General features: G+C 60.5%; 3 protein-coding genes across 4 annotated transcripts; all 3 read right to left on the bottom strand.

The window, feature by feature from the left end:
• Window positions 1-670: 670 nt before the first annotated feature.
• Window positions 671-10,365, bottom strand: LOC117437393 (CXXC-type zinc finger protein 1). Of its 2 annotated transcripts, XM_034071719.1 has the most exons (15): window positions 10,293-10,365; window positions 10,056-10,153; window positions 9,492-9,592; window positions 8,764-8,879; window positions 8,523-8,678; window positions 7,590-7,616; window positions 7,057-7,188; window positions 6,310-6,417; window positions 5,354-5,538; window positions 4,190-4,397; window positions 3,219-3,329; window positions 2,529-2,578; window positions 2,341-2,437; window positions 1,612-1,764; window positions 671-969 (listed from the first exon to the last, which is right to left on the bottom strand). In XM_034071719.1, exons 1-15 carry the CDS (start codon window positions 10,293-10,295, stop codon window positions 829-831), a joined length of 1,686 nt encoding a protein of 561 aa, XP_033927610.1. In that variant the 5' UTR covers window positions 10,296-10,365; the 3' UTR covers window positions 671-828. The 2 variants fall into 2 exon arrangements, with proteins under 2 accessions (XP_033927610.1, XP_033927611.1); XM_034071720.1 differs by lacking the exon at window positions 7,057-7,188.
• A 391-nt stretch (window positions 10,366-10,756) lies between these two features.
• On the bottom strand, window positions 10,757-14,665 carry LOC117437414 (synaptonemal complex central element protein 1-like). The gene is made up of 12 exons (XM_034071758.1): window positions 14,652-14,665; window positions 13,499-13,529; window positions 13,319-13,393; window positions 12,805-12,879; window positions 12,604-12,651; window positions 12,189-12,243; window positions 11,804-11,893; window positions 11,663-11,726; window positions 11,503-11,569; window positions 11,210-11,264; window positions 11,014-11,103; window positions 10,757-10,929 (listed from the first exon to the last, which is right to left on the bottom strand). The coding sequence occupies exons 2-12, from the start codon at window positions 13,518-13,520 to the stop codon at window positions 10,881-10,883; spliced, it is 690 nt and encodes a 229-aa protein (XP_033927649.1). The 5' UTR covers window positions 13,521-13,529; window positions 14,652-14,665; the 3' UTR covers window positions 10,757-10,880.
• A 334-nt stretch (window positions 14,666-14,999) lies between these two features.
• On the bottom strand, window positions 15,000-18,569 carry MON1B (MON1 homolog B, secretory trafficking associated). The gene is made up of 5 exons (XM_034071725.1): window positions 18,490-18,569; window positions 17,735-18,155; window positions 16,409-17,237; window positions 16,163-16,310; window positions 15,000-15,208 (listed from the first exon to the last, which is right to left on the bottom strand). The coding sequence occupies exons 2-5, from the start codon at window positions 18,147-18,149 to the stop codon at window positions 15,029-15,031; spliced, it is 1,572 nt and encodes a 523-aa protein (XP_033927616.1). The 5' UTR covers window positions 18,150-18,155; window positions 18,490-18,569; the 3' UTR covers window positions 15,000-15,028.
• Between the last annotated feature and the right edge of the window lie 633 nt (window positions 18,570-19,202).

The raw sequence follows: 19,202 nt of genomic DNA, 5'->3' as shown, positions 1-19,202 counted from the left end.
CGTGACGCCGACGGGGCGGGGTTATGCTAATGAGCTCCGCCGGGTCCCAGAGCCCCCGAAAGCTCTATAGAAACCCCATAAACCCTATAGAGACCCCATAAACCTGATAGAGCCCCACAGGCCCTATAGATCCCACCCATAGAGCACATAGGGACCCCAATCAGACCCCATACAGACACTCCTGGCCATATAGAGCCTTTTCAGCCCTATAGGACACCCCCCTCCTCCCCATAGGGACCTCCCCACCCCATAAAGCCCCTCTGATGCCATAGGGACCTCCTCCAGCCCTATAGGAGACCTCTGGGCTCCATGTGCCCCCCCAATCCCTATAGGCACCCCAAGCTCTCTTGCCACCCCCCACACTATAACTCCCACCCAGCCCCACAGACACCCCACATCCACCTCCCTTGACACCGATTTTATTTGGGGGGCAGCAGGGTTGGGGTATAGGATCCATGGGGGGGGAGCAGGATCCTCCATGGAGCAGTCCATGGGGAGAGTCCATGTGGGTCCTGAGTGGGGGGTGTCCATGGACAAGTCCATGGAGGGTCCATAGGGGAGCATCCTCCATGGAGGGGTCCATGGGGGTGTCCATGGGGGTGTCCATGGGGGTGTCCATGGAGGGGTCCATTGATGGGTCCATGGAGGGGTCCATGGGGGCGGTGTCCATGGGGGTGTCCACGGAGGGGTTCATGGGGGTATCCCGGGGCTGTCCATGGAGGGGCCCATGGAGGGGTCCATGGGGGGGGTGTCCATGGGGGGTGTCCATGGAGGTGCCCATGGAGGGGTCCATGGGGGGGGTGTCCATGGGGGTGTCCATGGGGGGGGTCAGCGCTCGGAGCGCAGGTCGGTGGTGAGGGGGTCGTGCTGGATGGTTTGGTGCAGCATCAGCGCCAGCAGCCCCGCTCGGTTCGTCATGGCCGCCCGCACATTGCGCTCCTGCTCGAAGAGCTCGTCCAGCTTGTACCACTGCGGGGAGAGGGGGAGCGTGGGGAGGGGGAAATCCATGGGGATACTCATGGGGACAAGGGCATTGGGGACAGCCATTGAGATAGGGACAGGGGGATGGGGATAGCCATGGGGATAGCCACAGGACACAGCAACAGGGATGGGGACATCCACAAGGACAGGGGCATGGGGATATCCATGTGGACAGTGAGAGGGAAATAGGGACACCCACTGGGACAGGGAAATGGGGATACCCATAGGGCCCGCGCACAGCAACAGGGACATGGGGACAGGGATGGGACATTGGGATGCCCATGGGGACAGAGGCCAAGGCACTGGGGGGCCCCTCGTATGGCACTGGAGACCCTGGGGTGCCCCTTGTGCCCCATTGGTGCCCCTGGCATCCCCATTGCGGCCCTTGTAGCATCCTCAGCATCCCCATTGCTGCCCTTGCGGTACCCTTGACATCCCATTGGTCCCCACCCTGCTCCATCCCGGCCTCCCATTGGTGCGTTGCAGTACCTTTGACGCCCCATTGGTTCCCCTGGTGTGTGTGTGCCCCACCCCCTCCCCTCAATCCTGGCCTCTCATTGGTGCCCTTCCGGTACCCTCGCCCCCCCATTGGTCCCCACCGCGCTCCATCCCGCGCTGCCATTGGCTCACCACGCGCACGCGCTCCAGGTCCACCTCTGCGCGGCGCAGCTTCTCCCAGCAGTAGTGGCGGTGGCAGCGGCGCTTGGGGGCGCGGCAGAACTCCCCGGTGAGCTCGAAGACGTCGCGCACCAGAGGACACCCACAGACCTCATCCGCAGGCACCTGTGGGGGCAATGGGGGGGGCATCAGCACCTATGGGGGCATCAGTACCTATGGGGGCATCAGCACCTATGGGGGCATCAGTACCTATGGGGGCATCAGCACCTATGGGGGCAATGGGGGCACCAGTACCTAAGGGGACAATGGGGGCATCAGCACCTATGGGGGTAATGGGGAGGGCATCAGCACCTATGGGTGCAGTTCATGAAATGGTGGATAGCCGCCCCAGCACCCATAGGTGCCCCCTGTAGTATTTCGCGCAGCTGCCAGCATCTGTGGGTGCACCCCATAGTAATGGGTAGGAGCACAGGGTGTGGGATGGGTGCACCCTGTAGCATGGGGAGTGCTCCATAACATCTATAGGTGCACCATATATCACGGTGGACAGCCATGGGTGCACCCTATAGCATGGTGTGAGCACCCCCCAGCACCCATGGGTGCACCCTGTAGTGTGTTGTGAGCGCCCCCACAGCACCCACGGGTGCACCCCAACCTCCTCCATCCACACAGGCTCCCATTAACCCCATTCCTCTCTCTTTTACCCCCCCATTGCCCCCCAGCACCCATGGGTGCCCTCACCTTGGGGTCCCTCGAGTGCTCAGGGCACAGCACCTGCAGGCGCTTGCAATAGGTCTTGCTTTGGGGGTTGTAGACGTCACAGAAGAGGCGGGTGGCCCTGGGAGGGGGGGGGAGGGGGGAGCACCCAAAGTGTCAATGGGGGCACCCATGGGTGCAGGACAACCCCCATGGATGCCCCCCCCACTCACCCCTCGATGCGTGTGGGGTACATGGAGCCGAAGGATGTTTGGCTCTCGTACTGCAGTGAAAGGAGGGGGGGCTATAGGTGCTGGGGCCTATAGGGACCCCATCAGAGGCCCCATAGAGGCCCATAGTGGGGTCTGCATGGCACCTATAGCCCCCCATAATATGTTATATCCACCTTACAGCCCCATAGCGAAGCCCTATAGCCCCCAGGGAGCCCCTATAGTACCCCACAGCAGGGTCAATCTGACCCCTATGGCCCCAATATAACACATAATCCCTCCACATAACCCCTATATACAGCCTTCCAAGATGCCCTATATATCCCATACAGCCCCACATATAGCCCCTACAGCCCATAAGAACCTCTATACCCTATAGAAAGCCCCTTTAGCACCCCACAACAGGGTCCATTCAACCCCTATAGCCTCAATATAACACATAACCCCTCCATAACCCCTATACACCCTCCCAAAATCCCCTATATCCCCCATATAACCCCACATATATCCCCTATAGCCTGTAAGACGCCCCTATACCCTATAGGAAGCCCCTTTACCACCCCACAACAGGGTGCATCCAACCCCTCTACCCCCTTAGGGCAACCCCAGGCTGTGTGGGGCTGCTCCTGAGGCCTGGGGGCATCCCTACGGGTGCCTATAGGGCCCATGGGTGCCTATAGGGCCCATGGGTACCTTGGCGTAGCAGCGCTCCATGTGCCGCAGCGCCACCTTGGGGTTGATGGGGTGACCGCAGGAGACGCAGAAGATCTGCAGGTCCGTGTCCTCGCTGTCCCCCTCCGTGCTCTATGGGGCGGGGGGGTTAAAGGGGGGGACCCCAAAAGCCTTGGGGGTGTTTTGGGGTTCGTGGGGGTCCCCAAGGATGGGGGATGGGGGGGTAAAGGGAGCCAAAGGGGGTGGTGGGGGTTCAATGGGGACTGAAGGGGAAGGGATGGGGGGGTAAAGGGGTAGGGGGGGTCTCTAGGACCCAGGGGGTGTTTTGGGGTTCAATGTGGACCAAAGCAAAGCAAGGGGGATGGGGGGGATTAAAGGGGTTGGGGGAGCCCAAGAGCCCTGGGGGGGGGGGATTTTGGGGTTCAATGGGACCCAGTTACTCAAGGTTGGGTGTTCAAAGGGGGTTGCCCAAGGGCTAAGGGGTTCAGGGGGTCCCAAAGCAAAGGGGATGGGGGGGTAAAGGGTTCATTAGGGGGACCCTAAAAGCCTTGGGTGTGTTTTGGGGTTCAGGGGGTCCCTAAGAATGGGCGATGGGGGTGGTAAAGAGCTCAGGGGGATCCCAGGAGCCAAGGGGGGTGTTGGGGTTCAATGGGGACTGAAGTGGAAGGGATGGGGGGGTGGGAAAGGGTTTGGGGGGGGGGGTCTCTAGGAGCCAGGGGGGATGGGGGGGATCCCCATGAGCCTGGTGGGGAGGCAGGTTTGGGGTTCAGGGTGTCCCAAAGCAAAGGGGATGGGGGGATCCCCATGAGCCCGGAGGGGGGGGGGGCAGGTTTGGGGTCCAGGGGGTCCCAAAGCAAAGGGGATGCGGGATCCCCATGAGCCCGGAGGGGGGGGCAGGTTTGGGGTTCAGGGGGTCCCAAAGCAAAGGGGATGGGGGGATCCCCATGAGCCCGGAGGGGGGGGGGGCAGGTTGGGGGTCCCCCCCCCCCCACCTCCTCGTCCTCGCGGGCCGGGTGCCCCTTGGCGCGGGCGATGAGCGCCTCGAGCTCGTGGAAGCGCCGCTCCATCTCCTGCAGGCGCAGGCGCGCCTGGTGCTGCTCGCGCCGGATGCGCTCCAGGAGCCGCTTCCCGTGCTCCTCTGCCACGCACGGGCTCTGCTGCCACTGCTGGATGCGCTGCGGCAGGATCTCGTAGATGCGGCTGCGGGGGGAACGGCGTCCAATGGGGTCAGGGGGATTCATTTGGGTCGGCGGGATCCATTGGGGTCAATGGGATCAGTGGGATCCATTGGGATCAGTGAGATTCATTGGGATCAGTGAGATTCATTGGGATCAGGGGGATCCACTGGGATCACTGGAATCCACTGGGATCCATTGGGATCAATTAGATCCAATGGGATCAGTGGGATCCATTGGGATCAGTGAGATTCATTGGGATCAGTGAGATTCATTGGGATCAGTGGGATCCACTGGGATCAGTGGGATCCACTGGGATCCATTGGGATCAATTAGATCCAATGGGATCAGTGGGATCCATTGTGATCAATGAGATCCATCGGGATCAGTGGGATCCACTGTGATCCATTGGGATCATTGGGACCCACTGGGATCAGTGGGATCCACTGGGATCAATGAGATCCATTGGGATCAATGGGATCCATTTGGATCAGTGGGATCCATTGGGGTCAATGAGATCCATTGGGGTCGAAAAGATCCATTAGGGTCAAGAGGATCCATTGGGGTAGGATCTCGTAGATGCGGCTGCAGGGGAACAGCATCCATTGGGGTCAATAGGATCAGTGGGATCCATTGGGGCAGAATCTCATAGATGCGGCTGCAAGTGAACAGGATCTATTGGGATCAATAGGATCAATTGGGGCAGGATCTCATAGATTCAGCTGGCGTGAACGAGAGCCACGGGATCAATGGGATCCACTGGGGTCAATAGGATTCACTGGGGTCAATGGGATCCACTGGGGTCAATGGGATTCATTGGGGTCAAGGGGATCCATTGGGTCAGGATCTCGTAGATGCGGCTGCGGGGGAACAGAAGCAGTGGGATCCAATGGGATCAGTGGGAGCCATTGGGATCAATAGGATCCATTAGGGCAGGATCTCCACATGGATCTATACTGGTCTATACTGGTCCATACTCACTTGGCAGCCAGTTTGACCCCACAGGCCTCGCTGCAGTACTTGGAGGGCGGCCGGGCCGGGCGGGTGCAGCCGGGGCCCAGGCACTGCCCCAGCCCCGCTGGGTCCCGTGTGTCGGCGCGCTCGGGGTGGCGGCTGCGCTCCCGGTGCCGCGGCTTCTGCCGGTGCCGCTTGTAGCGCTCCTCCTTCTGCGGCGACAGGGGGCGATAGTGAGCAATGGGGGGCGATAGTGAGCGATAGGGGGCGATAGTGATCAATGGGGGGGCGATAGTGAGCAATGGGGGGGCGATAGTGAGCGATAGGGGGCGATAGTGAGCAATAGTGAGCAATGGGGGGGCGATAGTGAGCGATAGTGAGCAATGGGGGGCGATAGTGAGCGATAGGGGGCGATAGTGAGCAATGGGGGGCGATAGTGAGCGATAGGGGGCGATAGTGAGCAATGGGGGGCGATAGTGAGCGATAGGGGGGCGATAGTGAGCGATAGGGGGGCGATAGTGAGCGATAGGGGGGCGATAGTGAGCGATAGGGGGGCGATAGTGAGCAATGGGGGTGATAACGATGGGGGGGCGATAGTGGGCAATAGGAAGCAATAGGGGATGACAGGGCAATGGAGGCAATAGGGAGCAGTAAGTTGTGATATGGGGCAATAGAGGGCAATAGTGGGAAACGGGGCAAAAGGAAGCAACAAGGGGCTATAGTGACCCTCCCAATAGGAATCAGAGCCTCCCAGTAAGCCCCAGTCATACCAGTAGGACCCTGTGGGCTGTCAGAAGCCCTCCCAGTTACCCTTTGCCCATCCCAGTACCTCCCAGTAACCTCCAGTTCCCACCAGTGCAGCGCGGGGCTCACCAGCACTTCCCAGAGACAACCAGGAGCCTCTCCAGTGGCTCCCAGTAAACACCAGTGCCCCTCCCACCCGTCATTAGACCCAGTATAAACCAGTATAGACCAGTACAGACCTTCTTGTCTGACTTCTTCTCCCGGCGCTTGACGTGCTTGACTTTGACCGCCCGTTTGCGTAGGACAGGATCGAGGAAAGGGGCATCCTCGGGGTCACTGAGCCACGGCTGGAGGGGAACACGTTCATTCCGGACCCATTCCAAAGGGATTTGGTGCATTTTGGGTCCCCAGCTCCCAATTTTGGCCATTTTAGCCCCATTCAAACAGGATTCGGTGCATTCTGGGTCCCCAGCTCCCCATGTAGCCCATTCTGGCCCCATGTGAGTGGAATCTGGTGCATTCTGTGGGTGTTTTGAGGTCCCCAAAGTCTAATTCAACCCCTTTTGGCCCCATTTGAACAGGATTCAGCGCGTTTTGTGGGTGTTTTGGGTCCCCAGATCCTAATTTAGCCCATTCTGGCCCCATTTGAATGGGATTTGGTGCACTCTGGGTCCCCAGCTCCCCATTTAGCCCACTCTGCCCCCATTCAAATGGGTTTGGTGCAGTCTGGGTCCCCAGATCCTAATTCAGCCCATTCTGGCCCCATTTGAACAGGATTCAGTGCATTTTGGGGGTGGTTTGGGTCCCCAGCTCCCCATTTTTGCCCATTTTAGCCCCATTCGAACAGGATTCGGTGCAGTTTGGGTCCCCAGATGCCCATTCTGGCTGCATTTGAACGGGATTCGGTGCAGTTTGGGGGTGTTTTGGGTCCCCATTTCAGCCCCATTGGAACGGGCTCTGGCTCCGGCCGCTGGCGGGGTCCTCACCAGGCCGTGCTCATCGAAGGCTCCGGCGCAGAGCTCCTGGTAGAGCCGGGGCTCCAGCGGCAGCTCCTCATCCGAGAGGCTCTCGGGGGGCCCCTTCAGCAGCTCCAGGTCCCCCTCGCGCCCCCGCGCCAGCTGCGGGGGGGGGCAGAGTCAAAGCCACCCCAGACCCACAGCCAGGGAGCAAGGACCCCCCTATGGCTGCTATGGGGGGATCTGGGTATTGAGGGAACCCCTATGTCTGCTATGGGGGGGTCTGGGTATTGGGGTGAACCCCCTATTGCCTCTAGAGGGGAGCCTGGGTATCATGGGGACCCCCCTATTGCCACTATGGAGGGATGTGAGTATCGTGGGGACCCCCCTATTGCCACTATGGGGGGATGTGAGTATCGTGGGGACCCCCCTATTGCCACCATGGAGGCACCCAGGTATAATGGGGACCCCCAACACCCCCCCCCCCCCCCCAGCCCCATGGGACCCCCCAGCCCCATGGGACCCCCCAACCCCCTCCCCCCCCAAAGGGCTCCAGGACTCACTGAGGTAGGGAAGTACTTGTAGGACTCCTGGGGGAGAAAGAGACATGTCAGGAACATGCCAAGAACATGGGGCACAGAGGGACACGCTAACAACACACTAACGCATTCCAACATGTTCACAACACACTCCCAACACATTAACATGCTCCCACACGCTAGCAACACACTCCCAACATGTTAACATGTTCCAACATGCTAACAATATTCTCCAACACGCTAATACTTCCCAACATATTAACACGTTCCCAACACACTAACACATTCCAACAGGCTAACAACATGCTCCCAACACATTCCCATATGCTAACAATATACTTCCAACACATTAACATGTTTCCAACACCCTAACACATTCAAACATGCTCACAACACACTCCAACACACTAACACCACGCTAACACCGCTTTCCAATACGCTAACACCATGCTAACAGCACACTCCAATACACTAACACCACGCTCCAACCCACTAACATCATGTTCCAACCCGCTAACACCACACTAACACCACACTCCAACCCACTAACACCACACTAACACCACACTCCAACCCGCTAACACCACACTAAGACCACACTAAGACCACGCTAACACCACACTAACACCATGCTAACACCACACTCCAACCCGCTAACACCACACTAAGACTACACTAAGACCACGCTAACACCACACTAACACCACACTAACACCATGCTAACACCACACTCCAACCCGCTAACACCACACTAAGACCACACTAAGACCACACTAACACCACACTAACACCACACTCCAACCCACTAACACCACACTAACACCACACTAACACCACACTAACACCATGCTAACACCACACTCCAACCCACTAACACCACACTAACACCACATTCCAACCCACTAACACCACACTAACACCACGCTAACACCACGCTAACACCCCGCTAGGACTGACGCGCGCGCGCAGCTGGCACTGCCGCAACCGGCACTTCTGGCGGATCTTGTTGGGGCCGCCAAACTTCTTCATGTCGCGGCAGAAGTCGCAGTGGCCGCAGTCCTCCGGCCGCCTGCAGGCCTCGCACTCCCCACACATCCGCGCCGAGCGCTTGATCTGTGGGGCAGGAGCCACGTGTCAGGAGCCCTGTGGGGCGCGGTGGGGAACCCCTTTAACCCCACAGCCCCCCCCACACACACACCTTGGCTGCTCTGCCCTGCTCCAGAGCCAGCTCCTGGGCTTTGGAGCTCTCGTGCTCACGCTCCTTCTCGCGCCATTTCTTGTGGCGGTAGCGGATCTCCAGGCTCGGGTCCTTCTCTGGAGGAAAGGGGGGGAAATGGGAATGGGGGGGAATGGGAATGGGGGGGAATGGGAATGGGGGGGAATGGGGGGGAAATAGGGATGGGGGAAATGGGGATGGGGGGGAATGCGAATGAGGGGGGAAAGGGGAATGGGGAGAAAGGGGAAATGGGGGGGAAAAAGCAGGAATGGGGGGAGGGGTTGGGACCCAATATAAACCCCCCCAACACCCGTAACAGCAAGGAGCCCCATTTCCCCCCCCCCAACCTCAACACAGAGCCCCCATAAAGGGGATTCAAGGATTTGGGACCCCCAATTTTAGCCCCCCCTCCGAAATTCCAACCCATACCCCCCCCAAATGCCCATAAATGGGATCCAAGCCACCCCCATTTCCCCCTCTCAGTCCCAACCCAGACCATTTGAACCCCAGAAAAGGAATCCAGGACCCCCCCCCCCCCAAAGAGCACCCAAAACCCCCCAAAGAGCAACCCAAATCTCACACCCCCCCCTCCAAAAGACCCCAAACTCCCCCTTCTCCCCATAGACCTCAACACAACCCAAACCCTTCCCCTTAGGACACAATAAGGGGGGGTTTGGAAGCAATGGGGGTGCCCCCCCCAAGGGGCTCACCCCGGCACTGCAGGCAGTACCACTCCCGGATGGCCTTGGCCATCTTCTCGGTGATGTTGATGCAGTCGCCATGGAACCACTCATTGCAGTTGTCACATCCGCTATGGGGGGGGGGGGCACGGTGGGGGGGCTGAGCCATCCCCACTCCCCCCCCCCCAAATCACCCCTATAGGGGGGCAGGGTCCTTAAACACCCCCCCCAAAAGCACCCCCTAATCCTCCCCATGAGGGATTCAGGGGTTCAGACCCCCCAGCAAACCCCTTTAAAAGGGTCCCAACCCCCCCCCCCCCCCAGAGGAACTGAGGGGTCCAGAATCCCCCCCCCAACAGCATCCAGGGGTCCAAACCCCCCCCCCCCCGTGTCTCAAGCACCCGGAGAGCCCCATAACCGCGGGTTCAGCCCCATAACCGGGGGCCTTCAGCCCCATAATGGAGGGGATTTTAGCCCCGTAACTGGGGTTTTCAGACCAATAACCGGGGGGGTTTCAGCCCCATATCCCCGGGTTCAGCCCCATAACCGGGGTTTTCACCCCCATAACCGGGGTCTCCGGCCCCCCCCACTCACATCATGAAGCAGTTGATGTCCGGTTTGCGGCACACGCAGTAAACGGGCGCGTTCTCCTCCCCCCCCGGCCCCGCTTCCGCGTCCGAGAACTCGCTGTCCTGTGGGGCCGCACACGGCAATGGGGCGGGGGGCAGGGGGGAGTTAGGGGGGGCGGGGGAGGTGGGGGGGGCGGGGGCGGTGGGGGAGGGGCAGGGCCTCCATTGCCCCCTCCCCACACAGACCCCAACATCCGCTCACCATCGCTGCTCGGCCGCAACGGGCTCCGCCATAAGCCGGAAGGAAGAAAGCGCTTCCAGCTTCCGGTTCCGGTTCCGTGTGAGGAACGAAGGGGGGGGGGGAAGCCCACAGCTAAGATGGCGGTTCCCGTTCGTCAAATGGCACCTGCGCGTGCGTACAGCGGCACAAAATGGCGGCGCGTACGGTGGGGACAGGCGGCAAAATGGCGGCCGCGCATGGAGGCGGCCATGTTGGGGGGGGGATGGCCCCTGGTCATCCTGAGCTCCCATAGATACAGATGGGGGGGGAGGGTTAAGAACGTGTATTGGTGACGTAGGAGGTGACGTAAGGACGTTGTTGGAGTGGGATATGGGGGAGGTCCTTCCTATAGTGGGACGTGGTAAAAAGGCGGCCGCCGATGGAGGCAGCCATGTTGGGGATGTCCCGTGTACCTCCTGAGCCACCATAGAGACACGGAAACGGGGTGGGTGTAAGAACGTTTATTGGGGGGGGGCGTAGTGTCGTAGGTGGGACGTAGTGACGTAAGACGATGACGTAGGAACGTATGGAGGGGTCCATAGGGGACCTATAGGTCCCCCCCTTCACTCCTCACTGAGCCTCCATAGGGTGCTGCAGCTGCTCCAGCTCCTTCGCCAACCTAAAGGGGGCGGGGCCAGAGTGAGAGGGGGAGTGGCCACGTGGGCCACCCAGTGGGCGTGGCCTGTGCGGGGGCGGTACCCACCTGTCCCGACGGTGCTGGCTGCTCTGACGCCGTTCAAGCTCCGCCCCCAGCTGCTGCCGCGCCCACTCTGCTTCCTGCTCCACCAATCGGCTGCGGGAATGGGGGGTGGGGAGGCGGAGTCAGGGGGGAGAGGGAGGGGCAAGGAACACAATGGGCGGGGCCAAGCGCTGGGTGGGCGGGGCCTCCAGGCACTCACATGGCCACGAAGGCTTCGGGTCCCAGCTGCTGCTCTGCCTCCAGCAGGCGGCGCTCTGCGGGGGGGGCGGGGCTTGTTGCCTTGTGGGGGGGGCCCATGGTGGTAATGGGGGGGCAATGGGTTCAATGGGGAGGTGAACATGGTTCCAAGGGGGGGCCATGGATTCAATGGGAGGGGGCGATGGGCTCAATGGGGGGGGCCATGGATTCAATGGGGGCGGCGATGGGCTTAATGGGGGGGCGATGGGCTCAATGGGGGGGGGCATGGGTCCAAATGGGGGCTCTGGGGCTCACCCTGGCTCAGCAGCTTCCCCATGGCCTCCTCCAGCCGTTCCAGTTCAGCCTCCAAATGGGCCGGGGCCTGCAGGAGAAGGGGCCATGGGGGTAGGGGGTGGGGCTAGTGGTGGGGGGCGTTTCGGGGGGGGGGCGCGTGGTCACATGGGCGTGGCCTCACGTGCTCCTCCCGCAGCCTCTTGTGCTGCTCCATGATGTCCTCGAGCTGCCTCCAGAACTGCTCCCTGTGGAGGGGACACGTGGGTGACACCTGGGTCACGTGACCGCTGGCAGCTGACCCGTGCCCACGTGACCCCCAGACCTGTGTGCGCGGCGCTGCAGGCGGAGGCGGCTCCGCTGCTCCCCCGCCCCCACCACCTCCTGCTGCTGGCTCAGGCAGCGGCCCCGGCGCCTGCAGGGTCAGGGGGTTAAAGTTCACGGGGTCAAGGAGGAGGTCGTCAGAGGTCATGGGGGGAGAAAGGGCAGGGGCAAGGGTCAATGAGGGGCGTCAGAGAGAACAAGGGTCAATGGGGGGATAAGGGGTTGGTGGGGGAGTAGGGGGGTGAGGGGTCAACAGGGGTCTTCAGGGTGAAGGGGGAGGTCACCTGTGGGATCAGAGGTCATCCGGATGTCAAGGGTCAGCAGTCACATGATGTGTTCAGAGGTGGGGTTGGTCACAAGAGGACCCCATGGCCCCTCCTGCTCACCTTTGACCTTCAGCCTCCACCTCCTCTCTGCGCAGCCGTGCCACCCGCAGTGCCTCTGGGGGGGCACAATGAAGGGACCCCCAAAACCCCCATTTGAACCCCCCTTAACCGCTCTTAAGCCCCCCAAAACCCCCCTTGACCCCCAAACCCCCCACTGACCCCCCAAACCATTTGAACCCCCAACCCCCTCTTGACCCCCCTAACCCCCCTCTTGACCCCCCAAAACCCCCACAAATGCCCATTTGAACCCCCCAAACCCCCCTTGACCCCCAAATTAACCCCTTGAGCCCCTCCAAAAACCCCCTTTAACACCCCCAAACACCCCCTTAACCCCCCAAACCCCCCCCGAACCTCCCCCAAAACCCCCCCTTGACCCCCCCCCAGCCCCCAAAGTGCCCCCAGGCCATGGACTCACCCTGCTTCTGCTGCCAGAGCCCGTCCAGCGCCGCCCGCTGCTCCTCTACTGCAGCCAGCACCCAAAGCCAGGGTGGTTCCCCCCAAAACAGAGACCCCCTCAAACATCAGGGCCCCCCAACACTGGGTTCCCCCTCCCCCCCCACCAGCAGGGTCCCCCCCATTGATAAGGTACCCCCCAAACATTGGGGTCCCCACTCACGCTGCTGCAGGTGCCGGTGCAGCCCCGCGCTGTGGCCCTGAGCCTCTGCCAGCTCCCGCGCTGCAGCCTCACGTGCTGGGGGGGGGGAGGGGATGGGGATGATGGGGGTGGATGATAATGGATGAAGGTGATGGAGGTTGGATGAAGATGGATGATGATGATGATGGTGGAGGATGGGTGATGATGGATGATGATGGATATTGGATCAAGAGGGATGATGATTATGGATGATGATGATGATGGATGACGATGATGATGATGTTGGATGAAGATGGATGATGATGACGATGAAGATGAATGATGATGGATGATGGATGATGATGAGGATGATGAGAATGATTATGATGATGAGGATGATGATGATGATGATGAGGATGATGACAGATGATGATGAAGATGGATGATGATGACAGTGAAGATGAATGATGATGGAGGATGATGAAGATGGATGATGATGGTGACAGACACCACAGGACCAGACAGAGGGACCCATGAGGGGGTCCCCATCACTCACCCCGGTGCAGGCTGCGGATCTGGTCCAGCAACGCCTCTGGCCGTGGGCCCCCAGCAATGGGGGGATGAAGGGGAGCTGAGGACAGACACAGGGACACGGCCATGGAACACACGGACATGGAACACATGGACATGGAACATGCATACATGGAACACACGTGGGATCACACGTGTGCCTCACCCAGTGCCTCAGCACCGTCCATCACTGGAGCCTGATGGGACACAATGGGGACAATGGGGAGGATGCTCCCCCATGTCCCCCCTCCCTGATGCTCTCCATCCCATTCCCTCCATCATTTCCCCTCTCATTCCCCTCCTCTCTGCTTCTCCTCCCATTTCCCTGCATTTCCCAGCCCCTCTTCCCACCTTTCGTGCTCCCCCCATCACCTTCCTTCCCCGTTTCCCATCATCTTCCCTCCCTTTTCCATCCCATCTTTCCCTCTTTGCTGTCACCTCCATCCCCTGATCCCCTATTCTCCTCCCTTTTCTCCCTCTTATTCCCCCCATTTTATTCCCTTTCTGCCCCCATTTTATCCTCATTTCCCTCTTCCTTGTCCCCCTTCCCCTCCATTTTCTCCCCTCTTTGCCCTTTTCTCATCCCCTTTTCCAGCCTTTTCTCTCCCCTCTTCCCTCTCAGTTTCCTGCACCTTTTCCCTCCCCTTTTCCCCTCATTTTATCCCATTTTCCTTCATTTTAGCCAATTTTTCTTCATTTTATCCCATTTTCCTCCATTTTCTGCCCCATTTCCCCCCTCCATTTCCCCATCACCTCCTCCCTGTCCCTTCCTCCCGCCATTTTCTGTCATGGCTTCCCCTCATCTCCTGCCCCCTTCTCCCCCCATTTTCCAGCCCCATTTCACCTCCATTTTCTCTCCCATTTCCCTCCTTTCTTGTCCCATTTTCACCCTCTTTTCTGTCACATTTTTGTCCCTTTTCCACCCCTTTTTGCCCTCATTTTCCTGTCACCTTTCCCACATCTCTCCTGCCCCCCCCCCCCCCCGCCATTTTCTGTCATGGCTTCCCCTCACCTCCTCCCCCTCCTCTCACCATTTTCTATCCCCATTTCACCCCCACATTCCCTCCCCTTTCCCCCTCATTTTAGCACATTTTCCTCTATTTTCCACCCCTTTATGCCCTCATTTTCCTGTCACCTTTCCCACATCTCTCCTGCCCTCTCCTCCAACCATTTTGTCCCTTTTTCACTCTTTTCTGTCCAATTTTCTTTCATTTTATCCAATTTTCCTTCATTTTATCTATTTTTCCTTCATTTTATCCCATTTTCCCCTCATTTTATCCCATTTTCTGCCCCATTTCCCCCCTCCATTTCCCCATCACCTCCTCCCTGTCCCTTCCTCCCGCCATTTTCTGTCATGGCTTCCCCTCATCTCCTCCCCCCTTCTCCCCCCATTTTCCAGCCCCATTTCACCTCCATTTTCTCTCCCATTTCCCTCCTTTCTTATCCAATTTTCACCCTCTTTTCTGTCACATTTTTATCCCTTTTCCACCCCTTTTTACCCTCATTTTCCTGTCACCTTTTCCATGTTTCCCATTCCTCCTCCTCCCTCCATTCCCCCCCTTTGCCCCCCCCATTCCCCTCACACCTCCCTCCATCTTCCCCCCCCCCCTTCCATTTCCCATCCGCTCCCCCCCCTTTCCCACCCCCATCCCGGACACAGGCGACAATTCCCGGGCCATGGCTCTTTATTCCCTCCTCATCCCTCGGCCTCGGCCCCCTCGGGCCGGGCAGCGGCACAATATGGCGGCGGGTAGCGGATGAAGAGCCAGTCCTCCTCCTTCTTCAGCCAGCGCAGGAGCTTGGTGAGCACCGCGATGGCGCCGGCCTTGCTCACCAAGGGGCTGAAGCAGCCATAGAGCTCGAACTTGGGGGTCACCTGTGGGAGCAACGACCCCATTAAACTGGTCCTAAATGATGGCTCCGACCCCATTAACCTGGGCCCCAATGATGGCTCCGACCCCATTAACCTGGTCCTTAATGATGGCACCAACCCCATTAACCTGGGCCTTAATGATGGCACCAACCCCATTAACCTGGGCCCCAATGATGGCTCCGACCCCATTAACCTGGTCCTTAATGATGGCACCAACCCCATTAACCTGGGCCTTAATGATGGCACCAACCCCATTAACCTTGGCCCCAATGATGGCACTGACCCCATTAACCTGGTCCTTAATGATGGCACCAACCCCATTAACCTGGTCCTTAATGATGGCACCAACCCCATTAACCTTGGCCCCAATGATGGCACTGACCCCATTAACCTGGACCCCAATGATGGCACTGACCCCATTAACCTGGGCCTTAATGATGGCACCAACCCCATTAACCTGGTCCCTATTGATGGCTCCGACCCCATTAACCTGGTCCTTAATGATGGCACCAACCCCATTAACCTGGGCCTTAATGATGGCTCCGACCCCATTAACCTGGGCCTTAATGATGGCACCAACCCCATTAACCTGGGCCCCAATGATGGCTCCGACCCCATTAACCTGGTCCTTAATGATGGCACCAACCCCATTAACCTTGGCCCCAATGATGGCACTGACCCCATTAACCTGGACCCCAATGATGGCACTGACCCCATTAACCTGGGCCTTAATGATGGCACCAACCCCATTAACCTTGTCCTTAATGATGGCACCAACCCCATTAACCTTGGCCCCAATGATGGCACTGACCCCATTAACCTGGACCCCAATGATGGCACTGACCCCATTAACCTGGGCCTTAATGATGGCACCAACCCCATTAACCTGGTCCCTATTGATGGCTCCAACCCCATTAACCCTGGTCCCTTTTGACCCCTCCGTGCCCTCCATCTCACCCACGCCAACAGCGTCTCCTTCTCGGCCACGTGGTAGAGCAGGCGCAGGGGCCGGTGCGGGCTGTGCACGCGGCTGTGCAGGTAATGGTAGAGGTCAAAGAGCCGGTGCTGCTCCTCCTCGCTGCTGTAGGGCTCCTCCAGCTCGGGGCTACACCCGGTTATGGGGTACACCAGCACCAGCGTCAGGCGCACAGCGTGGTGACCCCCCCCCCCCCATGTCCCCCTTATCCCATCCCCATTCCCTACCTTGTAAACTGTGGCAGCTGCTGCATCTCCTCCGGCCCTTCCAAAGGCTTGTACAGGAAATGCCGGAGCTCGGGAGCGCCGGGCCGGGCCGGGCTGTATCCTGCTCCCGCTTTCACCGCCGCGCTCAGCTCCTGCAGCCACCCCTGTGCCCTCAGCGCCTCCTCCAGCTGCCTCCTGCACCCGGCGGCCGCGTAGAACCCTTCGCGCTCCGTCGACAGCAGGATGAGCGTCACCCCATTGCCTGCACTGCCGCCATCCTCCTCCTCCTCGCCCAGCGCCGCCGCGTACGCATAGAAGTAGCCGTCGGGGTTGAAGCGGGGCAGGCAGACGGGAGTCCACACCTCGCCCGCCCCCACCCCGCTCCCCAACAGGTTGAGCAGGAGATGGAGGTCGCTGGCGCACAAGCGGCCTCCTTCAGCCAGCGCCCGCTGCCGCGCCGCCGTCACCAACCTCCCGCTGGCCGCCAGCACCGCCAAGGCGGGTGCGGGGACGGCGGCGGCGGCGGAGCGGCGCAGAGCCCCCGACACCGCCCGCCGCAGCGGTGCCGCTAACGGCAAGCACCGGGCGGCCCCGAGCAGGAGGCGGCCGTCGGCCGCGGCGCCGGACAAGAGGCGGTCGAGGACGGCTTCGGCGCCGGCCAGGAGGCGGCGGAGGTCGTAGCCGCGGCGCCGGGCGAAGACGCGGGTGATGCCGCCGCGCGTCAGGAGGCTCAGGATCTGCTCGTGCACAAAGGCCAGCTCCCGGCGGAGCTGTGCTGCCGTCTGCCGCGTGCGTGACACCGACACCAGCAGCAGCGGGCCCCGCTGCTCGAACACCAGTGTGCGGTCCTCTGTGGGCGGGGGGGGTTGGAGAGACATGGAATGGTTTGGGTTGGAAAGGACCTTGAGGTCATCCAGTTCCAACCATTAGAGTGTGTATTATGGGTTGGTTGTTAGAGGGGAAGGTTGTTTTGGTTGGTGGCTGTATCCGGGGTTTGCTGTATCATACACCCATAGAATGGTTTCCCTTGGAAAGGACCTTGAGGTCATCTAGTTCCACCCATTAGACTGTGTATTATGGGTTGGTTGTTAGAAGGAGCGGTTGTTTTGGGGGTTGGTTGTACATGGTGTTGGCTGTCAGAGAGGTTGTTTTGGGAGGGCTGACTGTACCTTGGCCCAGTTATTTGGGGGGGGGGGGGGGGGCAAATAATCCTGGGGGTTGATGATGCTCAGCCCTGGGGCACTCCTGTACCCAAGGCCATCAGTAGGGGCCAGAGCTAACAGGGAGCTCTCCCCACTGTCAAGGGGGGGTTGGTTGGTACCCCCCCTCCCAACCCCCCCCACGTACCAGAACAGATAGCCCGGATGGCGTTGCCCCCGCTCTGGATGAAGGACACCAGCGCCATCATGACGCCCATGGTGGCCGCCAGCGCCTCCTCGTTGCCGTGCCGGGAGTAGATGGGCTTCCCGGCCTCGCTCAGCACGAACACGTGCTTCCGGCGGCACCGCCACCCCGCCGCCGTCACGTCCTCCTCTGCGCCGCGCCGGCACCACAGCGACGACGTGGCTGCCGCCGCCGTCACCGCCGCCGTCACCTCCTCCTCCACGCGGGGACACCCCGGTGACACCATGGCCGACGTCACCTCCTCCTCCTCCTCCTCCTCCTCTTCTTCATCCCCCTCGCCCGGACCCGGCTGCACCAAGGTTGGGGTCTGGGGAGCTCCATCGTGGTGGAGGGGGGGAGAAGAGGGAGGCGTCGCCATGGCAACCTGCGGGGGGGGGGGGGGGGGGGGAGGTGTGTGTATGTGCAGGCGGTAGCACGTGGTCGTGGAAGCCACGCCCCGACACCCTATAGGCCACGCCCACAGTCTTCAGCCCCACCCAAAGGCGACGCGCCCCCTCCAAGCCACGCCCCCGGTTTCCACCAATCAGAGGCACTCCCTTGGCTCACAGGCCACGCCCACCGCTCGCAGCCCCGCCCTCCAATCGGTTCCTTCCTCTACAGTGCCCCCCGAGCCGCCGCCGCGCGCCCCCTCCCTTGGCCCCGCCCACGCCGCCCATGCCCCGCCCACCCGTCCTCGGCCCCGCCCCTTCCCCGCTTACCCTGCGCGTGTGGCTCCACTCCCGCCGCCGCCGCTGGTTCCGGGGTCCGCCGCGCCGCGCGCCAGGTGACGTCACCGCGGCGCCGCCCCGCCCCCTCTCCCCTTTCCGCCAATCAGCGCCCGTCTCGAGGAAAGAGGGGAAGGGTTCAAGAGCGCCGACCAATCAGACCGCGCGGGGGGCGGGGCCCGGGCTGTGACGCAGCTTTTTGGCGGGTTCTCCCGTCAGCTCGCTGCTCTTCCGCGCGGCTTCCCTAGCCCCGCCCCTTTGTGACGTCACTGGGGAGGGGCGGGACCAGAGCACTCCCAGGTCCCGTGACCGCGACGTATGGGTCCTCGCTAGCGACCTATAGGGACCCCAAGGTGCCACAGGGGGCCTGTACGGGACCCTATAGCGGCTATAGGACATCCCCAGAGGCCCCATATACTTCCGTACCCCCTATAGGTCCTATAAGGACCCCAGGCGTGCTTTAAGAGCATCCCAGATGCGCTAAAGTTCTCCCCACACACCTATGGGGCAGCCCCATGAGCCTATGGGGACCCCCAGAACTCTCTATGAAGGATGCGGGAGCCCTATGGGGTCTGTGGAGCCCCCCCCAACTCAAAGGTGCTACAGGACGTATAGGGAGCCCAACAGGTTCCACAGGGTTAAAAGAGCCCCCCTCCCCTCCGGGGCTATAGGGACCCAGTGGGAGGGGCTTAGCGGAGGGGGGCGTG

The sequence above is a fragment of the Melopsittacus undulatus genome, chromosome 22 (genome assembly GCF_012275295.1).
Source record: "Melopsittacus undulatus isolate bMelUnd1 chromosome 22, bMelUnd1.mat.Z, whole genome shotgun sequence".
In the NCBI taxonomy this organism is placed as follows: Eukaryota; Metazoa; Chordata; class Aves; order Psittaciformes; family Psittaculidae; genus Melopsittacus; species Melopsittacus undulatus.
Note: the sequence above shows the minus strand (reverse complement) of the source record. Positions and strands in the feature narration are given on the sequence as shown.

Coding starts and splice junctions, on each gene's coding strand:
- LOC117437393 (XM_034071719.1), bottom strand. Junction 3,330..4,189: donor CGGCCCGCGAGGACGAGGAG/GTGGGGGGGGGG, acceptor CCCGCCCCATAG/AGCACGGAGGGGGACAGCGA. Junction 2,579..3,218: donor TGGAGCGCTGCTACGCCAAG/GTACCCATGGGC, acceptor CTTTCACTGCAG/TACGAGAGCCAAACATCCTT.
- LOC117437414 (XM_034071758.1), bottom strand. CDS start 13,520: ATGGACGGTGCTGAGGCACTGG. Junction 13,394..13,498: donor GGACGGTGCTGAGGCACTGG/GTGAGGCACACG, acceptor GTCTGTCCTCAG/CTCCCCTTCATCCCCCCATT. Junction 12,880..13,318: donor GATCCGCAGCCTGCACCGGG/GTGAGTGATGGG, acceptor CCCCCCCCCCAG/CACGTGAGGCTGCAGCGCGG.
- MON1B (XM_034071725.1), bottom strand. CDS start 18,149: ATGGCGACGCCTCCCTCTTCTCCCCCCCTCCACCACGATGGAGCTCCC. Junction 17,238..17,734: donor CATCCGGGCTATCTGTTCTG/GTACGTGGGGGG, acceptor CCCCGCCCACAG/AGGACCGCACACTGGTGTTC. Junction 15,209..16,162: donor AGGAGACGCTGTTGGCGTGG/GTGAGATGGAGG, acceptor TTGCTCCCACAG/GTGACCCCCAAGTTCGAGCT.